General features: G+C 37.7%; 1 protein-coding gene across 1 annotated transcript in view; it reads left to right on the top strand.

The window, feature by feature from the left end:
• Window positions 1-2,060: 2,060 nt before the first annotated feature.
• The window catches only part of ripor3 (RIPOR family member 3), a 31,253-nt gene continuing 14,791 nt past the window's right edge, over window positions 2,061-18,522 (top strand). Inside the window, exons 1-11 of the mRNA XM_016496827.1 lie at window positions 2,061-2,178; window positions 3,974-4,082; window positions 8,094-8,243; window positions 8,336-8,414; window positions 8,558-8,581; window positions 8,754-8,807; window positions 8,905-9,054; window positions 9,321-9,384; window positions 9,594-9,637; window positions 12,293-12,418; window positions 16,711-16,856. Coding sequence (XP_016352313.1) covers window positions 2,073-2,178; window positions 3,974-4,082; window positions 8,094-8,243; window positions 8,336-8,414; window positions 8,558-8,581; window positions 8,754-8,807; window positions 8,905-9,054; window positions 9,321-9,384; window positions 9,594-9,637; window positions 12,293-12,418; window positions 16,711-16,856 — 1,052 coding nt within the window. The 5' untranslated portion in view covers window positions 2,061-2,072. The remainder of the gene's footprint in view (window positions 2,179-3,973; window positions 4,083-8,093; window positions 8,244-8,335; window positions 8,415-8,557; window positions 8,582-8,753; window positions 8,808-8,904; window positions 9,055-9,320; window positions 9,385-9,593; window positions 9,638-12,292; window positions 12,419-16,710; window positions 16,857-18,522) is intronic.

Genomic DNA, 18,522 nt, shown 5'->3' with positions numbered 1-18,522 from the left:
ATCAGATGGTTTCCAGGAAGATTCACATACTTGACTGCTTAGTTTTATCAGTAAGTGTTAATGAGTACGCCATGTTCAATTATCCCACATGGCTGCAAATATTCAAGCCAAATCTTTGTGTTTTTGGAATGACAGCATTCATACTCTGAATCACGGTTCAAGCCAGTCAATCCACAATACCTCTACACCCTTCTGTTTTTCTTCCTCCTGCCAAAAAACAAATGGAAAAAAGTTTTAGTATGGCAGTTTCTCATGCTAGACATTATCCTTGTGCTAATATTTTTAATGGCCAACCCTCAGAAGTCTTACTGTGTGTCCCACTGAGAATGATGTGTGTGTATTTATATAAATAAATAAATGCATATTCACTATGGGCACAGAACTAGAGATGTCATTTGCAAATAAGTAGATTATATCAAAGAAATGTACAGTATGACTTAAGTTTCTTAAACGGTCTTTCTTAAAGGAAAAGTTCACCCAAAATGAAACATTGACATTATTTACTCACCAGCATGTTTGGAACGACATGACCGTGGGTATGATGGTTGAACTATCCATTTAACTGTTTGTGCAAATTTAATTAAAATGGTGTCATTATCTTGTTATGCATCTCTGTGATCTGTTAACATGTAAAGCCAAACTTTTACAAGAATCTCTCTTCTACTCTGGACGCAAACATTGTGTCTGGTGTTTATGTCCTCATAGATATATTGAATTTATTAGTTTTCATTGCATCTGGATGCCACAGCTACTTTTGGAGAATGATTTCCCCCCCCTTTTTTTTATAAAAAAGTAAACAGTTCAAAACACAGATGGACTAGGTTAATTAGAACATTGTGCTGTTTTTTGGTTAACCTAGGTGCCATTTGCTCATAGGAGGTTAAAAATTTCAACACTTGTTCAGCGTGCAAGAAAGTTGCAGTTAAGAAGATTATGCGATATGAGATCGCCGAGCCGGGCTGTTGTAAGTCAATAATAATTGGCTGAAGCCAGAGCCAATGGTGAAAATCTTTGTGCGAGGACACCCCGCCCCATTTTGGAGATTCTGCCCACTTTTGGAGTTCACGCCCCATTTTGGAGATCTCACACCATGCGTTACATTTTGAAGGGCTCATCCCAATGGCCTAATCCCTTCAAAGGGTTTACCCTCTGGAGTGAGAGCTTCGAAGGGATGAAGGGTGTAGGGGTCAAAAAAACTATTTTTTTTGGAACGCACTTCTGTGTCATCTTAACGAGACGATCAAGGAGGTGCCTTCGTCATACATTTTGTACGCTGTTGACCCCCAGTCGTCTTTTACGTTAAATATAATGTATATGTAATGTAATGTAATATGTATTTGTAATGTATATTGTGTCTATGTATTTGAAACATTTGAATGGGCCGATAAAGGTAGCTGTAAAGTATTTTGTTGAAGTACAATGTCGTTTTGACCATAATAATGTACCAAATCTAACTCGTAAAAATATTACAGTAGTACAGAAAATACTATACATACATTTATAGGCGAAGTCGAACTCTGTGACGCCAAACAACTTCCCTGTGCAAAGGATCATTGGGGCCCTAAGTGTCCATCAGTTGTACCCTTCAAAATCCTTCATTCCGAAGGGCCCTTTGAAGTGACCAGTTTTGAGCACTTCGGTTTGGAACGACCCTTCAATATGGTGGCCATGATTGTTTTCACTATATCTCGTTTGGAACGCACTGACAGTAGTGAATTAATGAGTGTTTTAAACAAATCGAACGAGCGAATGATTCAATGACTCACTCGTAGAGTTTCGTTTCTAAATGAATCAGTGTTTTGGACGAATTGAAAGACTTTATGTCATTCATATCGTTCAACAGTCACTTGTCGCCTCCTACTTGGCTATCGATGCTATCACTCGAATCTGAGTAATTTTATTATTTTATTTTATTAAACTTAAACGTATTGCATCAATCCTTCTTGTAATATATTAAAATACACAGTCACTGGTATCTGGATATCTTCGAGTCGATTAGAAAACCGCTCTAATGGATTCAGTCAGATTGATTCAAACAGTCACGAAGTCCATGAGTCTTTTTGAACGATTCAATGATTCATAGTTCGCGAGCTGTTTGGCTTCACTGGTCACGCAGTAAACGTGTGACCTGCGAGGAGTACAACTGGATAGAAATGCATGTTTTGCTATTATTTCGCGGTAAACGTCTTTTAAAAACTTATTACATTTAATTCAGAAAGCAAACTCTGGTAAGATATTACTTATTTTGCCGTGTAAGTTAGATGTAGATTCAACAGGCCTGTAAAAAAGCGGTGCAGGAAACTGACAAAAAGGTAGCTATTGGGAGATATCGGAGCATATGGAGATCATTTAAATAAAGATAGAGATTAACTGGAAAATCTATATTTTTATTCAACCCTAGAAAAAAAAAAATGAATAGACTTACATTGAATGAGGGACCCGAATTGAGGTAAACAGCGTCTACACGGAACTCACTATAATTGTGACTGCAACTTTTTTTGAGACTAGCACCACTCATTTTCTTCTTCCTTGATTTATATTTTCCTTAACTCTAACGTTACTTGTCATAGTGATAGCAGCTGTCATAACACTGATTCCATGGTTCTTACAAACATGGTTCTCTGAAAGTCCTTGCCCATCTACCCCCCACAGTTGTTCATCTACCCCACAGATCTTTCTCTTCCCCTTGTAGGAAAAGGAACACGAGTTACTGTCCTGTAGAGACTGATAACCACCTCTGCGTTTGCAATCAAGACATCTCTCTCTGTCTCTTTCCTGTCCTGTCTCTCCTATTCATCCTGTCTTCCTCTCACTTTCTCCATTCTGTCTCTTGTGTGCCACTGTCAACAAAAACGTTTGCTTTAGCCAAACAGGTGCAAAAGCCATAAGTGAATATTACAGCCAACAGCAGTGAGGTAAAACAGCGTTTGGACACTTAAGTCACGTTTAAAATCATCATCTGCACTTAATTTTTTTCTTTATTTGAAACAAATGCCAGATAATTTTGATATTTTTCAGTCTAAGGTAATCACAGTCTGCCCTTTTCACTGGAAGATCCTATTATGGCAATTTGATTAAATATTACAAGGTCCAAAAACTTCAAAAATGAAACATGTACAGATAAATTGTTCCCAGTAAGATCTATAACATGCATTAAGAAAATAGATTGGTGAATTTTCACTTCGTGACAACCTTTAGTGTCTTTTTGGGGCCACTGTAGGCGTTTGGGGGCCGCTGTGTCTGAGGAATGTTCAAAAACTGTGTACAATAACAGAGGAGAGAGGAATTATGGGATGAGGAGAGATGGAACAGAGACATGGACATTTGTCATTGAGGAGAATAGGGTGGCTGTCACTACAGTTGTAGTTGCTCAGTTGATAAATGAGAGCCCGGGGGTTCGTGAAGAGGAGCTTCATGTTCAGCAGATGTGTGTGTGTAACACAAGTGCAAATGTGACAATGACAAAAATTTGTCCTGATCTTTTCTAGTTTGCTAGCATTTGCTAGAACAGTGAATCTCAACCTTTTGGCGTACCGGACCCCAGTCCAATTCAGAACCATCCTCAAGGACCCCCAGAACAAAATTGACTCGTATCATTTGTGTCTTTGTGAGGACCAAATGCAGTCAAGTATAATTCAAGTTAGCTGACTTGTCCAGTATTTGGCCATATCATCAGCTATATTGGATTTTTCTTCATGGGAACATGTCATGTCAAAATATACAACATTTATACAAAAAGTCATACTTTATACGGACCCCCTGGCCTTATGTCAAGGACCACTAGGGGTCCACGGACCCCTGGTTGAAAAACACTGTGCTAGAAGATGCTAGCATGTTCTGAGTGATTTTAATGCATTGTTTTGGTGTTGTGATTGGTTGCCATTGCATTGCTATGCAGTTGATAACATGTAGGCTATGGCTCAAACTAAAAGTTAATTTCTAACTGTTTTTCTTGTGTTTGTGTGTGTTGTAGGTGGAGGTGAGATGTCAGTAAAGCTAAAGTTTGATTGTCCGGCTGACGGCGGCATGGTGCAGCGGAGCCGCTCCTTCACTGGAGTAAACACACTCGGTGGCCGGAGAAGGTAAGCAAGTATGGTTTGTGTTTGAGAGAAGATGATGTGTTTCCATGTGTGTCAGACTGCATTATTTGCACTTTTATTAAGATACATTTCCTCAAAGCAGGGGTCATGGAATCCCATGGAAAGCATGACTCTTGGTCGCTGGAATGTATGCCATGAGGACATCTCTGAGAGGTCTTGTTGCAAAATTGAGGACAAAACAAAACATTTGGGAGGAGTCCAGATTATTCCTGCAGTAAAGCCATTCATGGTGTTACTGTTACTGAAAAGTAAAACTAGAAACTAAAAAAATAGTTTTTCAGTAATTGAAATAAAGCTGAAATAAATTAAAATATACATTTTAGAAAAGTAGTTTCTCTTAAAAAAACCAACTGTAAAGCTAAAACTGTAATTAAAATAAAGCTGAAATAAAATAGAATATAAATATTAGATTGAAAAAAAGAAAATCTAAAATAACAGTATTAAAATTGCTAGTACTAAAACAGAAATGTAGATACATTTATATTCACAAAAAAACAAGAACTAATAAAACTGACAGAAGCGCTATAATGAAAATATAAAAATAAAAACTAATTCAATATATTAATAAATATTATCATAAATAATATTAAAACGACAATGGCAACAACATAAAAGCCCAGCTGGATAATTTCTACCTCTAGCATCTGACAACTTGTGATAATGTTCAAGTACTATTTTATTGTTTAATGCATTCTGGGCATCTAAAGTCATTATCTTGCTTATTGCCTTGACATTTTCCATAATTTATAGTATCTAGAATATTCCCAGACTTAGTAAAGTGAAAAAAGGGGTCCAAATTAGCTACTTACCTAAACAGCATTTTAAAGCATCATAAATATGTTTCATTCAGTACTGAAAAGTATGGATGAAGTTCAAGTAGTGTCTAATTAAATTAATCTAATTAAAAATGATTTATTTTATGTAATATGTGTCTTTATGTACTTTTATACACTGTATACTTGAATATCGCTTTGTTAGCTTACAGCAAGCTCTACTGATGTTCCAAATCAGTCAATTAGGAGGCACTGGAAGTGGCCTTAGCAGGGAGCTCACTAGGTTTTGGAACGGAGCTTAGCTTATATCTGATGTGGTTTACGGTTTTCTTTGATTGCTTAGACTGATGGTACACGCGGCAACTTTTTGAGCAATGTTGCCGGGCAACTTTGGGCAGTGTTGTCGGCAACGGGCAACCAGGTGACACACAAGGCCCACAACCGATCTAAAGTATCCAGATAGAAATTTGTTACCCATCATCAATGGGAAAGTGCCCAAGCAAAATTGCTCAAAAAGTTGCCCTGTGTATCATCAGCCTTGTATAGTTCTTCAGCCTTATACCATTCCAAACAATCTGTAACACAAACAAGCATCGGTTATTATGTAATAGGAGTAGTTATTTCAAGAACCAAAGGTCCTGAGAGGATGCACGGTTCGGATTTGAGTACAAGCATCATCTGAGCAGTGTGACAACTTACATAAGTAAACACAGCTGCCTCTGTGTATGTGTGTGCATGCATGTGTGCAAAGTTTTATTTTATTTGTCACAATAGCACTAAATTCCTGCATTCCCATCCAAGTAAAAGATTGAAACTAAATGATTGCGGACAAAGGCCAAAACAACTTCACAGGCATCTCCGCCTGCTTCCGATTTGTAAACTCTTTATTGTATGGCAAAAGCTTCACAAAACTGCATTGTGAGAAAATGCTTTTTAAGCATTTAATTGCTTAGTAAACTGCAGATTAATCGCTGTCAGCTACAGTCCTGTTAAGATGATGGATTTACAGTTATAGAGAAGTAGATTTCAACCACTCTTTTGACTTTTGTAGATTGAGTTGATTGGATAAGGTTAGTTTATCTCTACAATTGTCAACACTGATTTTTTTTTATTATTTTGAGGTTATCGTGCTTATATTTTGTATCCTACTCTGTAGGGCTGCACGATTATGACAAAAATCATAATTGTCGATTTTCCCTGCTCACATTCCTGTGGGTCATAAAACCAGTGATATCAGCATTAGTTGCCATGGGGACCAGGGGGGGCCTGGTGTCGTTGCAGACATCCTGGGGTGTTACGCATTTCGGGGGAAAGGGTCCATAGGTCCTCATATGGCTTGTTAACTGAGGGGGGTTACAGAGTATTTGTTAAATATAGCTAACAAAATATATATTGTGTGTTTGATTGGTCCAGACGCTACAGATTTGTAGAAAATTTCACTTATTTTAAGTAGGTCCTTTTTGTAGCTAACAAAAATCATTGTTTTGGAAGAAGCATGAGGTTGCATCAAAACAAAAACCTCTGAGATTAATTAAAACCTCTGAACATGTTTAATAGATTAATCCAAATACATGAACTGTCTCTATTTTTTTTCCCAGTTTTGTAACCCATTTTGATGAACCTTTATTTGCAGTTGGGCGTAGGCAAGTGAGCACTGTATCAACAATTTTATGTCTGTTTTCACAAAAAAATTCCAGATTACTCATCTTGAGACTGTGTATAACCTTGTTGGGTAGTGACTAATTCGTGTAAGCAAAAAAACATGAATTATGTTACACTTGTAAATGCTTTTACATACTTTTACAATGCTTCTAAGTATGTTAGAACGTAGAGGGCTGAGTATAGAAAATCAAACTCTTTATTCCTTAGAAAATGGGCGTCACATGTGACATTGTCCACTGAGGGACCTCGAGTTACAGCGGAGATGTCAGTGATGGAGACAGGAAGGAATATATTGATGTGAGAGCCAGAGCTTGTGTTATTGGTGACCCCAGAGCAGCGCTGAGGAATGCCGTCCCTAAGAGAACAGTTTATTTACATTTCAGAGTCATTGGGTTTGTTATGCTGTGTAAGCATAAACTATCAGAACATGGCTGAAATATGTAGATTATATTGTGGGTGTAACTAAAATGGGATATGAGGATTAAATTCAGAATATAAAAACATGCTACTGTTAACAAGTTTGGAATTGCTAAAACAAATGTTGGTTTTGGAAAGAGATTGATACTTCTGTTGACCAAAGTAGTATTTAATTTACCAAAAATACATTCAAAAGCATTATTAATGTTCAAAATGATTGTTATAGTTGAAATAACTGCAATGTGATCTTAAGAACATCGTTTTCAGCAGCCATTACTATAAGAAAACACTGTTTTAGGAAAGCATTCTAATGTTGCTAATTTTGTAATAAAGAAGCTGTTCTTATTGTCCTGGCCAGCTGAAAACCACTGCGTGCTACTTAATGAAATGTGGAAATTGTCAAAATTATTGCATACATTTGTGAAGTTCAATTTTGGGTTCAGAAAAGGCCAAAAGAAACAGCTATCTATATAAACGTATTATTTGATTCTTTTAAGAGATGAAGATTTTTCTTGAGTGTGCTGTCATTTTTTATTAATTTTCATAGTTGGAGTCGGTAAGATTTTTTAATGTTTTTGAAAGAAGTGTTTTATGCTCAACAAAGCTGCATTTAATTGAACCAAAATACAGTAAAAACATTAATATTGTGAATTAATTATTATTTAAAATAACTTTTATAGTTGAATATATTATAATGTAATTTATTTCTGTGATGCAAAGCTGAATTTTCAGCATCATTACTCCAGTCTTCAGTGTCACATCATGGTCCTTCATAAATCATTCTTGATTTGATTCATGTTGATTTTTTGTTCAAGAAACATTTCTTATTATTATCAATGGTGAAAACAGTGCTGCTGTACTGCTTGTGGAAACTGTGATACATCATTTTCAGGATTCTCTGATGAATAGAAAGTTCAAAAGAACAGCATTTATTTTAAATTGAAATATTTCGTAGCATTGTAAATGTCTTTATTGTCACTTTTGATTGATTTAATGCGTCCTTGTTTAACAAAAGTATTAATTTCTTCAAAAAAATAAATTTAGGTCAAACTTTTACAATAGTATATGTATATATAACCCAATTTTATTTAAGAATTCTTTTTTTTTTTCATTGTCTCTACTATTCCATCTCATCCCACAGACTTTCCTCGGCTCGTAGCTCTCTCCGCACAAAAGTCATAGCAGGGAAATCTCCCAGAATACCTTCTTCGAGTCGGGTGGGCAGTAGCATCTGGGGGCAACAGCCTGAGCAGGTGGACAGAATCTTCCAGGCTTTGAGGAAAGGGCTCAAGTATGTGCAATCAATGCAGTAGAGAAATGAATGGGCTCATGGAACTGCACACACTAGTCTTGTGAATGTTAACGTCATCTCATCTCATATAGGGACTACTTGGAAAACCATCAAACAGAGCTGGACTTCCTGTCATCCCAGCAGAGAGACACAAAGAGAAACTCCAGACTGGTGAGACTTTATACTGAGAATAACTTTACACTCTAATCTTAACTAGTTATAATCCAGCTTTTTATTATTTTATTTTATTTTTTACACTATTTGTTCATTTAAAGTAAATAAATAACTACAAAAATCTATTCTTCATTCCTCAGGCTTTTTTCTATGACCTGGAAAAGGTAAGTTGTCAACAAATGCTGATATTCAATCATTTGAGTGTTGTTCCCTTTACAAAAACATATTTTTGAGACTTTAATGTTAGTATTTGTACCATATAGTCGATTAAAAATTGCATTTAAAGCCAAAGGTTACAAAATGTAATGCTGTTTATATCCTGCTTGCCAACAACAGGAGATACGAGCCTTAGAGAGATACATACGGCGCCTTGAGTTTCAAATTAGTAAGGTAACAACTTCATAATACTTTAATTTGGTTATATATATGAACACTAGTCAGATGTGCTAAGAATAAACTTGTATCATGTGAATGTGGATGTCAACAGGTAGAAGAGCTGTATGAGTCCTATTGTATCCAGTGGCGGCTGTGCCAAGGAGCTTTGAACATGAAGAGAGCGTTCTCTCTGTCCCCGTCTTCACGACAGTCTAGAGAGAGTCTACTGGAGCTGAACCGCAACCACAGACACAGCCTGGAGGTAAAGTCTCTCTTGGACACCGTACACACACAACAAACAATAAGTAAGCCATTTGTGTGGTCGTTTTCCCAAAAAGTGTAAACACTGTGGCTCCATGGCTCTTTCAAAACATCCCGACTAGTCCAACACAATAACACTTCGTAACCACATTTCTTCTTTGTTAACACATGATTTCTAATCAATGCACTAATAAAAAGAACCTATTATGTAAATCCAAACATCTCACTTCAGAAATGCCTCTGTTTCACACTCATCTCTACCTGCAGGATATGTGTGCAATGGAAGGAGAACTGGAAATCCTGCTGGGTGAGCTGCAAATCAAAATGAAAGGTACACAGCACCTCACATATAGTGGGTACGGAAAGTATTCAGACCCCCTTCAATTTTTTAGCAAATGGCTGCAATATAACAAAGAGTGAAAAATTGAAGGGGGTCTGAATACTTTCCGTACCCACTGTATATAGGAATTTGAGTTTCAGAGGAAAATGTATCTCCTAAACTTCCTTCTCCAGCTAATTTTTTCACTTTTTATGAGGCAGGTTTGATAGGCTTTGCTCGGCTCTGTCCTGGAGATCAGTATGAGGTGAGGAGGTTTAACCCAACGTCCTACTGTTGTTATTCACTTAAAGGGATCGTTCACACAAAAATGAAACTTCTGTCATCATTTACTCACCCTCATGTTGCTCCAAACCTGTATGACTCTCTGTACTCTGTGTAACACAAAGGGAAGCATTTAGCAGAATGTTCATGCTGCTGCTTTCCAATGAAAGTGAATGAGGACGAACATTCATGGTCTCCCAAAATGACAAAAAGCACCACGGAAAGCCATACAGGTTTGGAACAACATGAATAAAGGATGACAGAACTATCTGTTTAATACGTAAAAGTAATAAAGACATGAAGGCATTTGACCCCAAAACATTACTCTTAATCCAAGACTCACTGTTCTATCAGCCTATGAAGGACAACAATGCATGATGGTTCTTTTGTTAAAATAAATTAGGCAGAAATGACATATTTCACAAGCTATTTAGATTACATTGTTAAGGCCAGGTTTCCAATGACTTCATGCACAGTGGAATGCTGTCTCAGGAGCCATCAGCCGTCTCATGCACGAGACCACACATTCACATGCAGTCATGCCAAAAAGTATCTGGAAAATTAAGATAAGGAATATGAACTTCATTTCATTCTATATGAAAATATATGCAAACATAAACCTAGAACTCTCAGAACTGTTTTTATTATTATTTTTAACCCAAAGTGATTTTAGTGGTTGTATGATCATAATAACTATGGACATGTATATGTACAGATGGTACTCAACCAGAATAATACTTTTACTGCCGCAATTCCCACCACGGCAACATTGGGAATGGGTATTTGCTGCCTTTTCCCACTAAGTGGCGCTATAACCATAGACTTCGCCAAGTTATCAGGCAAACGTATAAAAGCGCGTTTTCGCGAGTAGCAAGATTTGACAGTTGCAGGTAGCGAATAATATTTCACTGTAACAGTAGTCAAATAGCTGGAACATCGAGGATTTTTATGATGAATAATTCGTTGAGATTAGATGTTATGTTGTATTATTAATATTGCTAGTAATTTATTTCATTATTTATATCTTTATTTACAATTTTCACAAGTGAAAATGTCACATTTCCAGCATTATTGAGCAATGGTGTGAATCACCCCTTTGAGCCAAATTTTTAGTCTTTCAAAATAAAAGTCTCACTTTTATTTTCAATGTTTCTTTTTTTATTGAAGGCATTTGACCCCAAAACATTACTCTTAATCCAAGACTCACTGTTCTATCAGCCTATGAAGGACAACAATGCATGATGGTTCTTTTGTTAAAATAAATTAGGCAGAAATGACATATTTCACAAGCTATTTAGATTACATTGTTAAGGCCAGGTTTCCAATGACTTCATGCACAGTGGAATGCTGTCTCAGGAGCCATCAGCCGTCTCATGCACGAGACCACACATTCACATGCAGTCATGCCAAAAAGTATCTGGAAAATTAAGATAAGGAATATGAACTTCATTTCATTCTATATGAAAATATATGCAAACATAAACCTAGAACTCTCAGAACTGTTTTTATTATTATTTTTAACCCAAAGTGATTTTAGTGGTTGTATGATCATAATAACTATGGACATGTATATGTACAGATGGTACTCAACCAGAATAATACTTTTACTGCCGCAATTCCCACCACGGCAACATTGGGAATGGGTATTTGCTGCCTTTTACCACTAAGTGGCGCTATAACCATAGACTTCGCCAAGTTATCAGGCAAACGTATAAAAGCGCGTTTTCGCGAGTAGCAAGATTTGACAGTTGCAGGTAGCGAATAATATTTCACTGTAACAGTAGTCAAATAGCTGGAACATCGAGGATTTTTATGATGAATAATTCGTTGAGATTAGATGTTATGTTGTATTATTAATATTGCTAGTAATTTATTTCATTATTTATATCTTTATTTACAATTTTCACAAGTGAAAATGTCACATTTCCAGCATTATTGAGCAATGGTGTGAATCACCCCTTTGAGCCAAATTTTTAGTCTTTCAAAATAAAAGTCTCACTTTTATTTTCAATGTTTCTTTTTTTATTTTTTTTTAATGGAGTTTGACAAAAGTGAGTCGTCCAAAAGAAGAAGTGAGAAGTGTACATTGGATGATTTTTGTCTTTTAGTCCCACAATATTCTGGAATGTTCCAGAAAGCACTAGAATATTCCAGAATGTTACAGAAACTTCTAGAATGTTCCCATCCTTGCAAAAGCAAAATATCTAAAAAAAAAAACAAAAAAAAAAAACGTGCAAGATTAGTAAAATTTTTTTACTGTACTGAAGTACTGTACTGAACTATTTCATAATTAATGATAGAAGTTCTAAAATTGACCTGACCAAAATATTTACCAAAATATCAATGCTACGTGAAAATAAATAGTATTAATAATTAGTACCACAGAATTAAAGAAGAACCATAGAAAATGTAAGTGAAACTAATTTTTGTTACATTGTGTAATGCAATAAAATTCAGTAATTTAGGATTTAATTACATTTTAAAATACATTAAAATAGAAAAGTTATTTTAAAATTGTAATATTTAATAATATATAAAAAAATTACACTGTACTTTTGAACGGTATTGTAATTGTCCAAAAGTCATTGGGGTAATTTTTACACATACACACACACATTGAGCGTCTCATTTTGTGTAGGTGTTGATTCGGCTGGGCCGACAGAGATGGAGAATCAGAGGGCGAATCCAGACGGATGACCAACAGCTGTGGGACGAAGAAGAAATGGTCTTCCTCCCTCACATCCATGGGAACTTTGAGATTAAGGTGAACCCATCCACCTATACGCACGCACACACCTGTGCAAATACCACTTCCTGTCGAGGTCACCTGTGGGGCTTGCGATGACAGAAGATTCCAGGCCTTTTGTCCTTATACTGTTTGTTAGATCTAAATAGATTGACATATGACATAATAAACCTCCCACAAACCCCTGAGAGAGAATGGTAGAGATGTTTAACAGACTGTCTGAAGCTTTTGGACCAGTGGAATAATGGTTATGAAAGGTTTGATTGTCTGAAATTGATTCCATCCCTGAAAATGAGGCAAACTACTACAGACGAAAAAGATGAATGCTTTTTATTCTTTCCTAAACCCCTGTCACTTAGAATCAGATCTCAAATATAAAATACACACCCAGAACACCCTAGCAACCACCAAGAACAACCTATCAACCACATAGCATCATTCTAGCAACCACCAAAACACCCTAGCAACCACATTGCAACACTCTAACAACTATCAGAAATACCCTTTCAACCACATAACGACACTCTAGAAACCACATAACAACACCCTAGCAAACACATTGCAACAACCACATAGCAACATTCTAGCTACCAACAAAAACCCCAGCAACCACATAGCAACACTCTAGCAACTACCAAAACCCCCGGCAACCACATAGCAACATTCTAGCAACCACCACATAGGAACACTCTAGCAACCACCAAGAACATTCTAGCAACCACCAAAACACCATAGCAACCATTAACAATACCATGACAACCATAAATCAACACTCTAGCAACTACCAGCAACTGCATAGCAACACCCTAGCAACCACATAGCAATATTTTAGCAACAACATAGCAACCACCAGAAATATATCCACATAGCAAAGCAACAGTCTAGCAACCACCAAGAACACACTAGCAACCATATAGCAACAACATAGCAACATTCTAGCAGCCACCAAAAACCCCAGCAACCACATAGCAACATTCTAGCAACAACATAGCAACACTTTAGCAAACACCAAAAATACCCTAGCAACCACAAAGCAACATTCTAGCAACCACCAAGAACACCATAGCAACCCACATAGCGACATTCTAGCAACAACATAGCAACATTCTAGCAACCACCAAAAACCCCAGCAACCACATAGCAACACTCTAGCAACCACCAAAAACCCCAGCAACCGCATGGCAACATTCTAACAACCACCAAAAAATACAGCAACCACATAGGAACACTCTAGCAACCACCGAGAACATTCTAGCAACCACCAAAACACCATAGCAACCATTAAAAATACCATGACAACCATAAATCAACACTCTAGCAACCACCAAAACCCCCAGCAACCACATAGCAACATTCTAGCAACTACCAAAAACTCCAGCAACCACATAGGAACACCCTAGCAACCACATAGAGACATTCTAGCAACCACCAAAAACCCCAGCAACCACATAGCAATATTTTAGCAACAACATAGCAACCACCAGAAATATATCCACATAGCAAAGCAACAGTCTAGCAACCACCAAGAACACACTAGCAACCATATAGCAACAACATAGCAACATTCTAGCAGCCACCAAAAACCCCAGCAACCACATAGCAACACTCTAGCAACCACCAAAAACCCCAGCAACCGCATGGCAACATTCTAACAACCACCAAAAAATACAGCAACCACATAGGAACACTCTAGCAACCACCGAGAACATTCTAGCAACCACCAAAAATATATCCACATAGCAAAGCAACAGTCTAGCAACCACCAAGAACACACTAGCAGCCATATAGCAACAACATAGCAACATTCTAGCAACATAGCAACACTTTAGCAAACACCAAAAATACCCTAGCAACCACAAAGCAACATTCTAGCAACCACCAAGAACACCATAGCAACCCACATAGCGACATTCTAGCAACAACATAGAAACATTCTAGCAACAACCAAAAACCCCAGCAACCACATAGCAACACTCTAGCAACCACCAAAAACCCCAGCAACCGCATAGCAACATTCTAGCTTCCACCAAAAACCCCAGCAACCACATAGCAACACTCTAGCAACCACCAAAAACCCCAGCAACCGCATGGCAACATTCTAACAACCACCAAAAAATACAGCAACCACATAGGAACACTCTAGCAACCACCGAGAACATTCTAGCAACCACCAAAACACCATAGCAACCATTAAAAATACCATGACAACCATAAATCAACACTCTAGCAACCACCAAAACCCCCAGCAACCACATAGCAACATTCTAGCAACTACCAAAAACTCCAGCAACCACATAGGAACACCCTAGCAACCACATAGAGACATTCTAGCAACCACCAAAAACCCCAGCAACCACATAGCAACACTCTAGCAACCACCAAAAACCCCAGCAACCGCATGGCAACATTCTAACAACCACCAAAAAATACAGCAACCACATAGGAACACTCTAGCAACCACCAAGAACATTCTAGCAACCACCAAAACACCATAGCAACCATTAAAAATACCATGACAACCATAAATCAACACTCTAGCAACCACCAAAACCCCCAGCAACCACATAGCAACATTCTAGCAACTACCAAAAACTCCAGCAACCACATAGGAACACCCTAGCAACCACATAGAGACATTCTAGCAACCACCAAAAACCCCAGCAACCACATAGCAATATTTTAGCAACAACATAGCAACCACCAGAAATATATCCACATAGCAAAGCAACAGTCTAGCAACCACCAAGAACACACTAGCAACCATATAGCAACAACATAGCAACATTCTAGCAGCCACCAAAAACCCCAGCAACCACATAGCAACATTCTAGCAACAACATAGCAACACTTTAGCAAACACCAAAAATACCCTAGCAACCACAAAGCAGCATTCTAGCAACCACCAAAAACTCCAGCAACCACCAAGAACACCATAGCAACCCACATAGCGACATTCTAGCAACAACATAGCAACATTCTAGCAACCACCAAAAACCCCAGCAACCGCATGGCAACATTCTAACAACCACCAAAAAATACAGCAACCACATAGGAACACTCTAGCAACCACCAAGAACATTCTAGCAACCACCAAAACACCATAGCAACCATTAAAAATACCATGACAACCATAAATCAACACTCTAGCAACCACCAAAAACCCCAGCAACCACATAGCAATATTTTAGCAACAACATAGCAACCACCAGAAATATATCCACATAGCAAAGCAACAGTCTAGCAACCACCAAGAACACACTAGCAACCATATAGCAACAACATAGCAACATTCTAGCAGCCACCAAAAACCCCAGCAACCACATAGCAATATTTTAGCAACAACATAGCAACCACCAGAAATATATCCACATAGCAAAGCAACAGTCTAGCAACCACCAAGAACACACTAGCAACCATATAGCAACAACATAGCAACATTCTAGCAGCCACCAAAAACCCCAGCAACCACATAGCAACATTCTAGCAACAACATAGCAACACTTTAGCAAACACCAAAAATACCCTAGCAACCACAAAGCAACACTCTAGCAACCACCAAAAACTCCAGCAACCACATAGCAACACTCTAGCAACCACCAAAAACCCCAGAAACCGCATAGCAACATTCTAACAACCACCAAAAAACACAGCAACCACATAGGAACACTCTAGCAACCACCAAGAACATTCTAGCAACCACCAAAACACCATAGCAACCATTAACAATACCATGACAACCATAAATCAACACTCTAGCAACCACCAAAAACCCCAGCAACCACATAGCAACATTCTAGCAACTACCAAAAACTCCAGCAACCACATAGGAACACCCTAGCAACCACATAGCGACATTCTAGCAACAACATAGCAACACTCTAGCAACCACCAAAAACCCCAGCAACCGCATAGCAACATTCTAGCTTCAACCAAAAACCCCAGCAACCACATAGCAACACTCTAGCAACCACCAAAAACCCCAGCAACCGCATAGCAACATTCTAACAACCAGCAAAAAACACAGCAACCACATAGGAACACTCTAGCAACCACCGAGAACATTCTAGCAATCACCAAAACAACATAGCAACCATTAAAAATACCATGACAACCATAAATCAACACTCTAGCAACTACCGGCAACATTCCAGCAACCGCATAGCAACACTGTTACAACCACATAGCAATATTCTAGCTACAACATGGCAACAACTAGAAATATCATCATAATTATTATCATTTCCCTCAAAAACTCTAGTCTAGCCAACAACATCTGCAGAATCTGAAAGGTTTTCTGAAATGTCCTGCAGGTAACAGAGGTCAAGGGGTTGAGCTCTATTCTGGTCGGCATGGTAACATTCAGGAGTGCAGATTTTTTCACAGCACGGCCGCAGATGATGGTTGTGGACATTACAGAACTGGGAACCATCAAGCTACAGCTAGAGGTGGTTTGGAAGTAAGTGAACGTGTGGAGTTTACGAGACAAACTTTTTAAAGTGCTAAAAGTGCTGTGAAATACTTGAAAGTGATTGACAGGGCACCTTAAGACTTTATTGACTTTATTTAATGTCAGTGACACCAAACTCAACTTTTACACACATCTTGTACACTCCTGTATGAAACTTCACTGCAAAAACTGGGTTCAGAATTTCTTTTACATTAACAGTTAATACTTTTATATAGCAAGGATGCATTAAATTGATTGAAAGTAACAGTAAATACTTTTACATTCATACAAACTACTTCTTTTTCAAATAAATGTTGTTAATTTGAACTTTCTATTCATCAAAGAATCCTGAAAAAATGTATCATGGTTTCCACAGAAATATTAAGCAGCATAACTGTGTTCAACATTGTTAATAATAATAAATGTTTCTTGCGCATTAATTCAGCATATTAGAATGATTTCTGAAGGATCATGTGACACTGAAGACTGGAGTAATGATGCTGAAAATTCAGCTTTGCATCACAGGAATAAATTACATTTTAAAATGTATTAACATAAAAAACAGTTCTTTCAAAATGTAATAATATTTCACAATATTATAAATTTTTACTGTATTTTTGATCAAATAAATGCAGCCTTAGTGAGCATAAGAGACTTCTTTCAAAAACATTTGAAAATTTTTTTACCAACCCAAAACTTTTGGATGGTAGTTCAATGTATCTTATTTGTAGAACCACGAAGGAGATTTGAGGGCTTCATAGGGCAAGATTTTCAGCAAATAATAACTTCACTAGGAGTTATTCTGACTTCTGAAGAACTGGAATATAGCGCAAATGCGGACTGCTTTTATGGTCCTAACATTTTTTTCATGTAACCAAGTAGATATGACACTTATCTCACATACAAACACACCCCCTGTAAGTGCGGCTCTGCTATCGGCTAACACACACCAGCTGTGGAAGACCAGCTGACTGCAGAGAGAAGGATAAATAATCCATCCCTCTGCCCCCTCCCTCTCACACACACACTGATCCAATTACACTGCTCTTTACACAGTCCAGGTGGAAAAGATTTTTCATAGCCTCTTTTTTACAGCGTCACTAAAATAAACATCTTACAGCATTGTTCAGCATCTCCACGCTCTGCTGTGACCGTGTGTGTGTGTTAGTTCACAGCCGTCACCTCATTTCCTCTGGTTCTGCTTAGTCTCTGTTAGCAGTGTCACTCCTCATAAAGCAGTGATGACAAACACGCACTGCCACTCAACACATCATGTGCAATCAGAACCTGAGTGAGTTTTTTTCATGCCATCTCTCTCTTCTTTATTGAGTAAAACAGTAAATGTCAGCAAGTATATGTCAAGTCAAGTCACCTTTATTTATATAGCGCTTTTAACAATACAGATTGTGTCAAAGCAACTGAACAGCATTAATTAGGAAAATAGTGTGTCAATAATGCAAAATGACAATAGTAAACACAAATTTTTCAGTTAAAGACAGTTCATCATTGAATTCAGTGATGTCAACATCCAGCTCAGTTTAAATAGTATCTTTGCAATCAAGTCAACGGTATCGCTGGAAATGAAGTGTCCCCAACTAAGCAAGCCAGAGGCGACAGCGGCAAGGAACCAAAACTCCATCGGTGACAGAATGGAGAAAAAACCTTGGGATGAACC

The sequence above is a fragment of the Sinocyclocheilus anshuiensis genome, unplaced genomic scaffold (assembly GCF_001515605.1).
Source record: "Sinocyclocheilus anshuiensis isolate Anshui unplaced genomic scaffold, SAMN03320099.WGS_v1.1 scaffold522, whole genome shotgun sequence".
In the NCBI taxonomy this organism is placed as follows: Eukaryota; Metazoa; Chordata; class Actinopteri; order Cypriniformes; family Cyprinidae; genus Sinocyclocheilus; species Sinocyclocheilus anshuiensis.
This window is presented reverse-complemented; position numbering and strand designations above follow the sequence as displayed.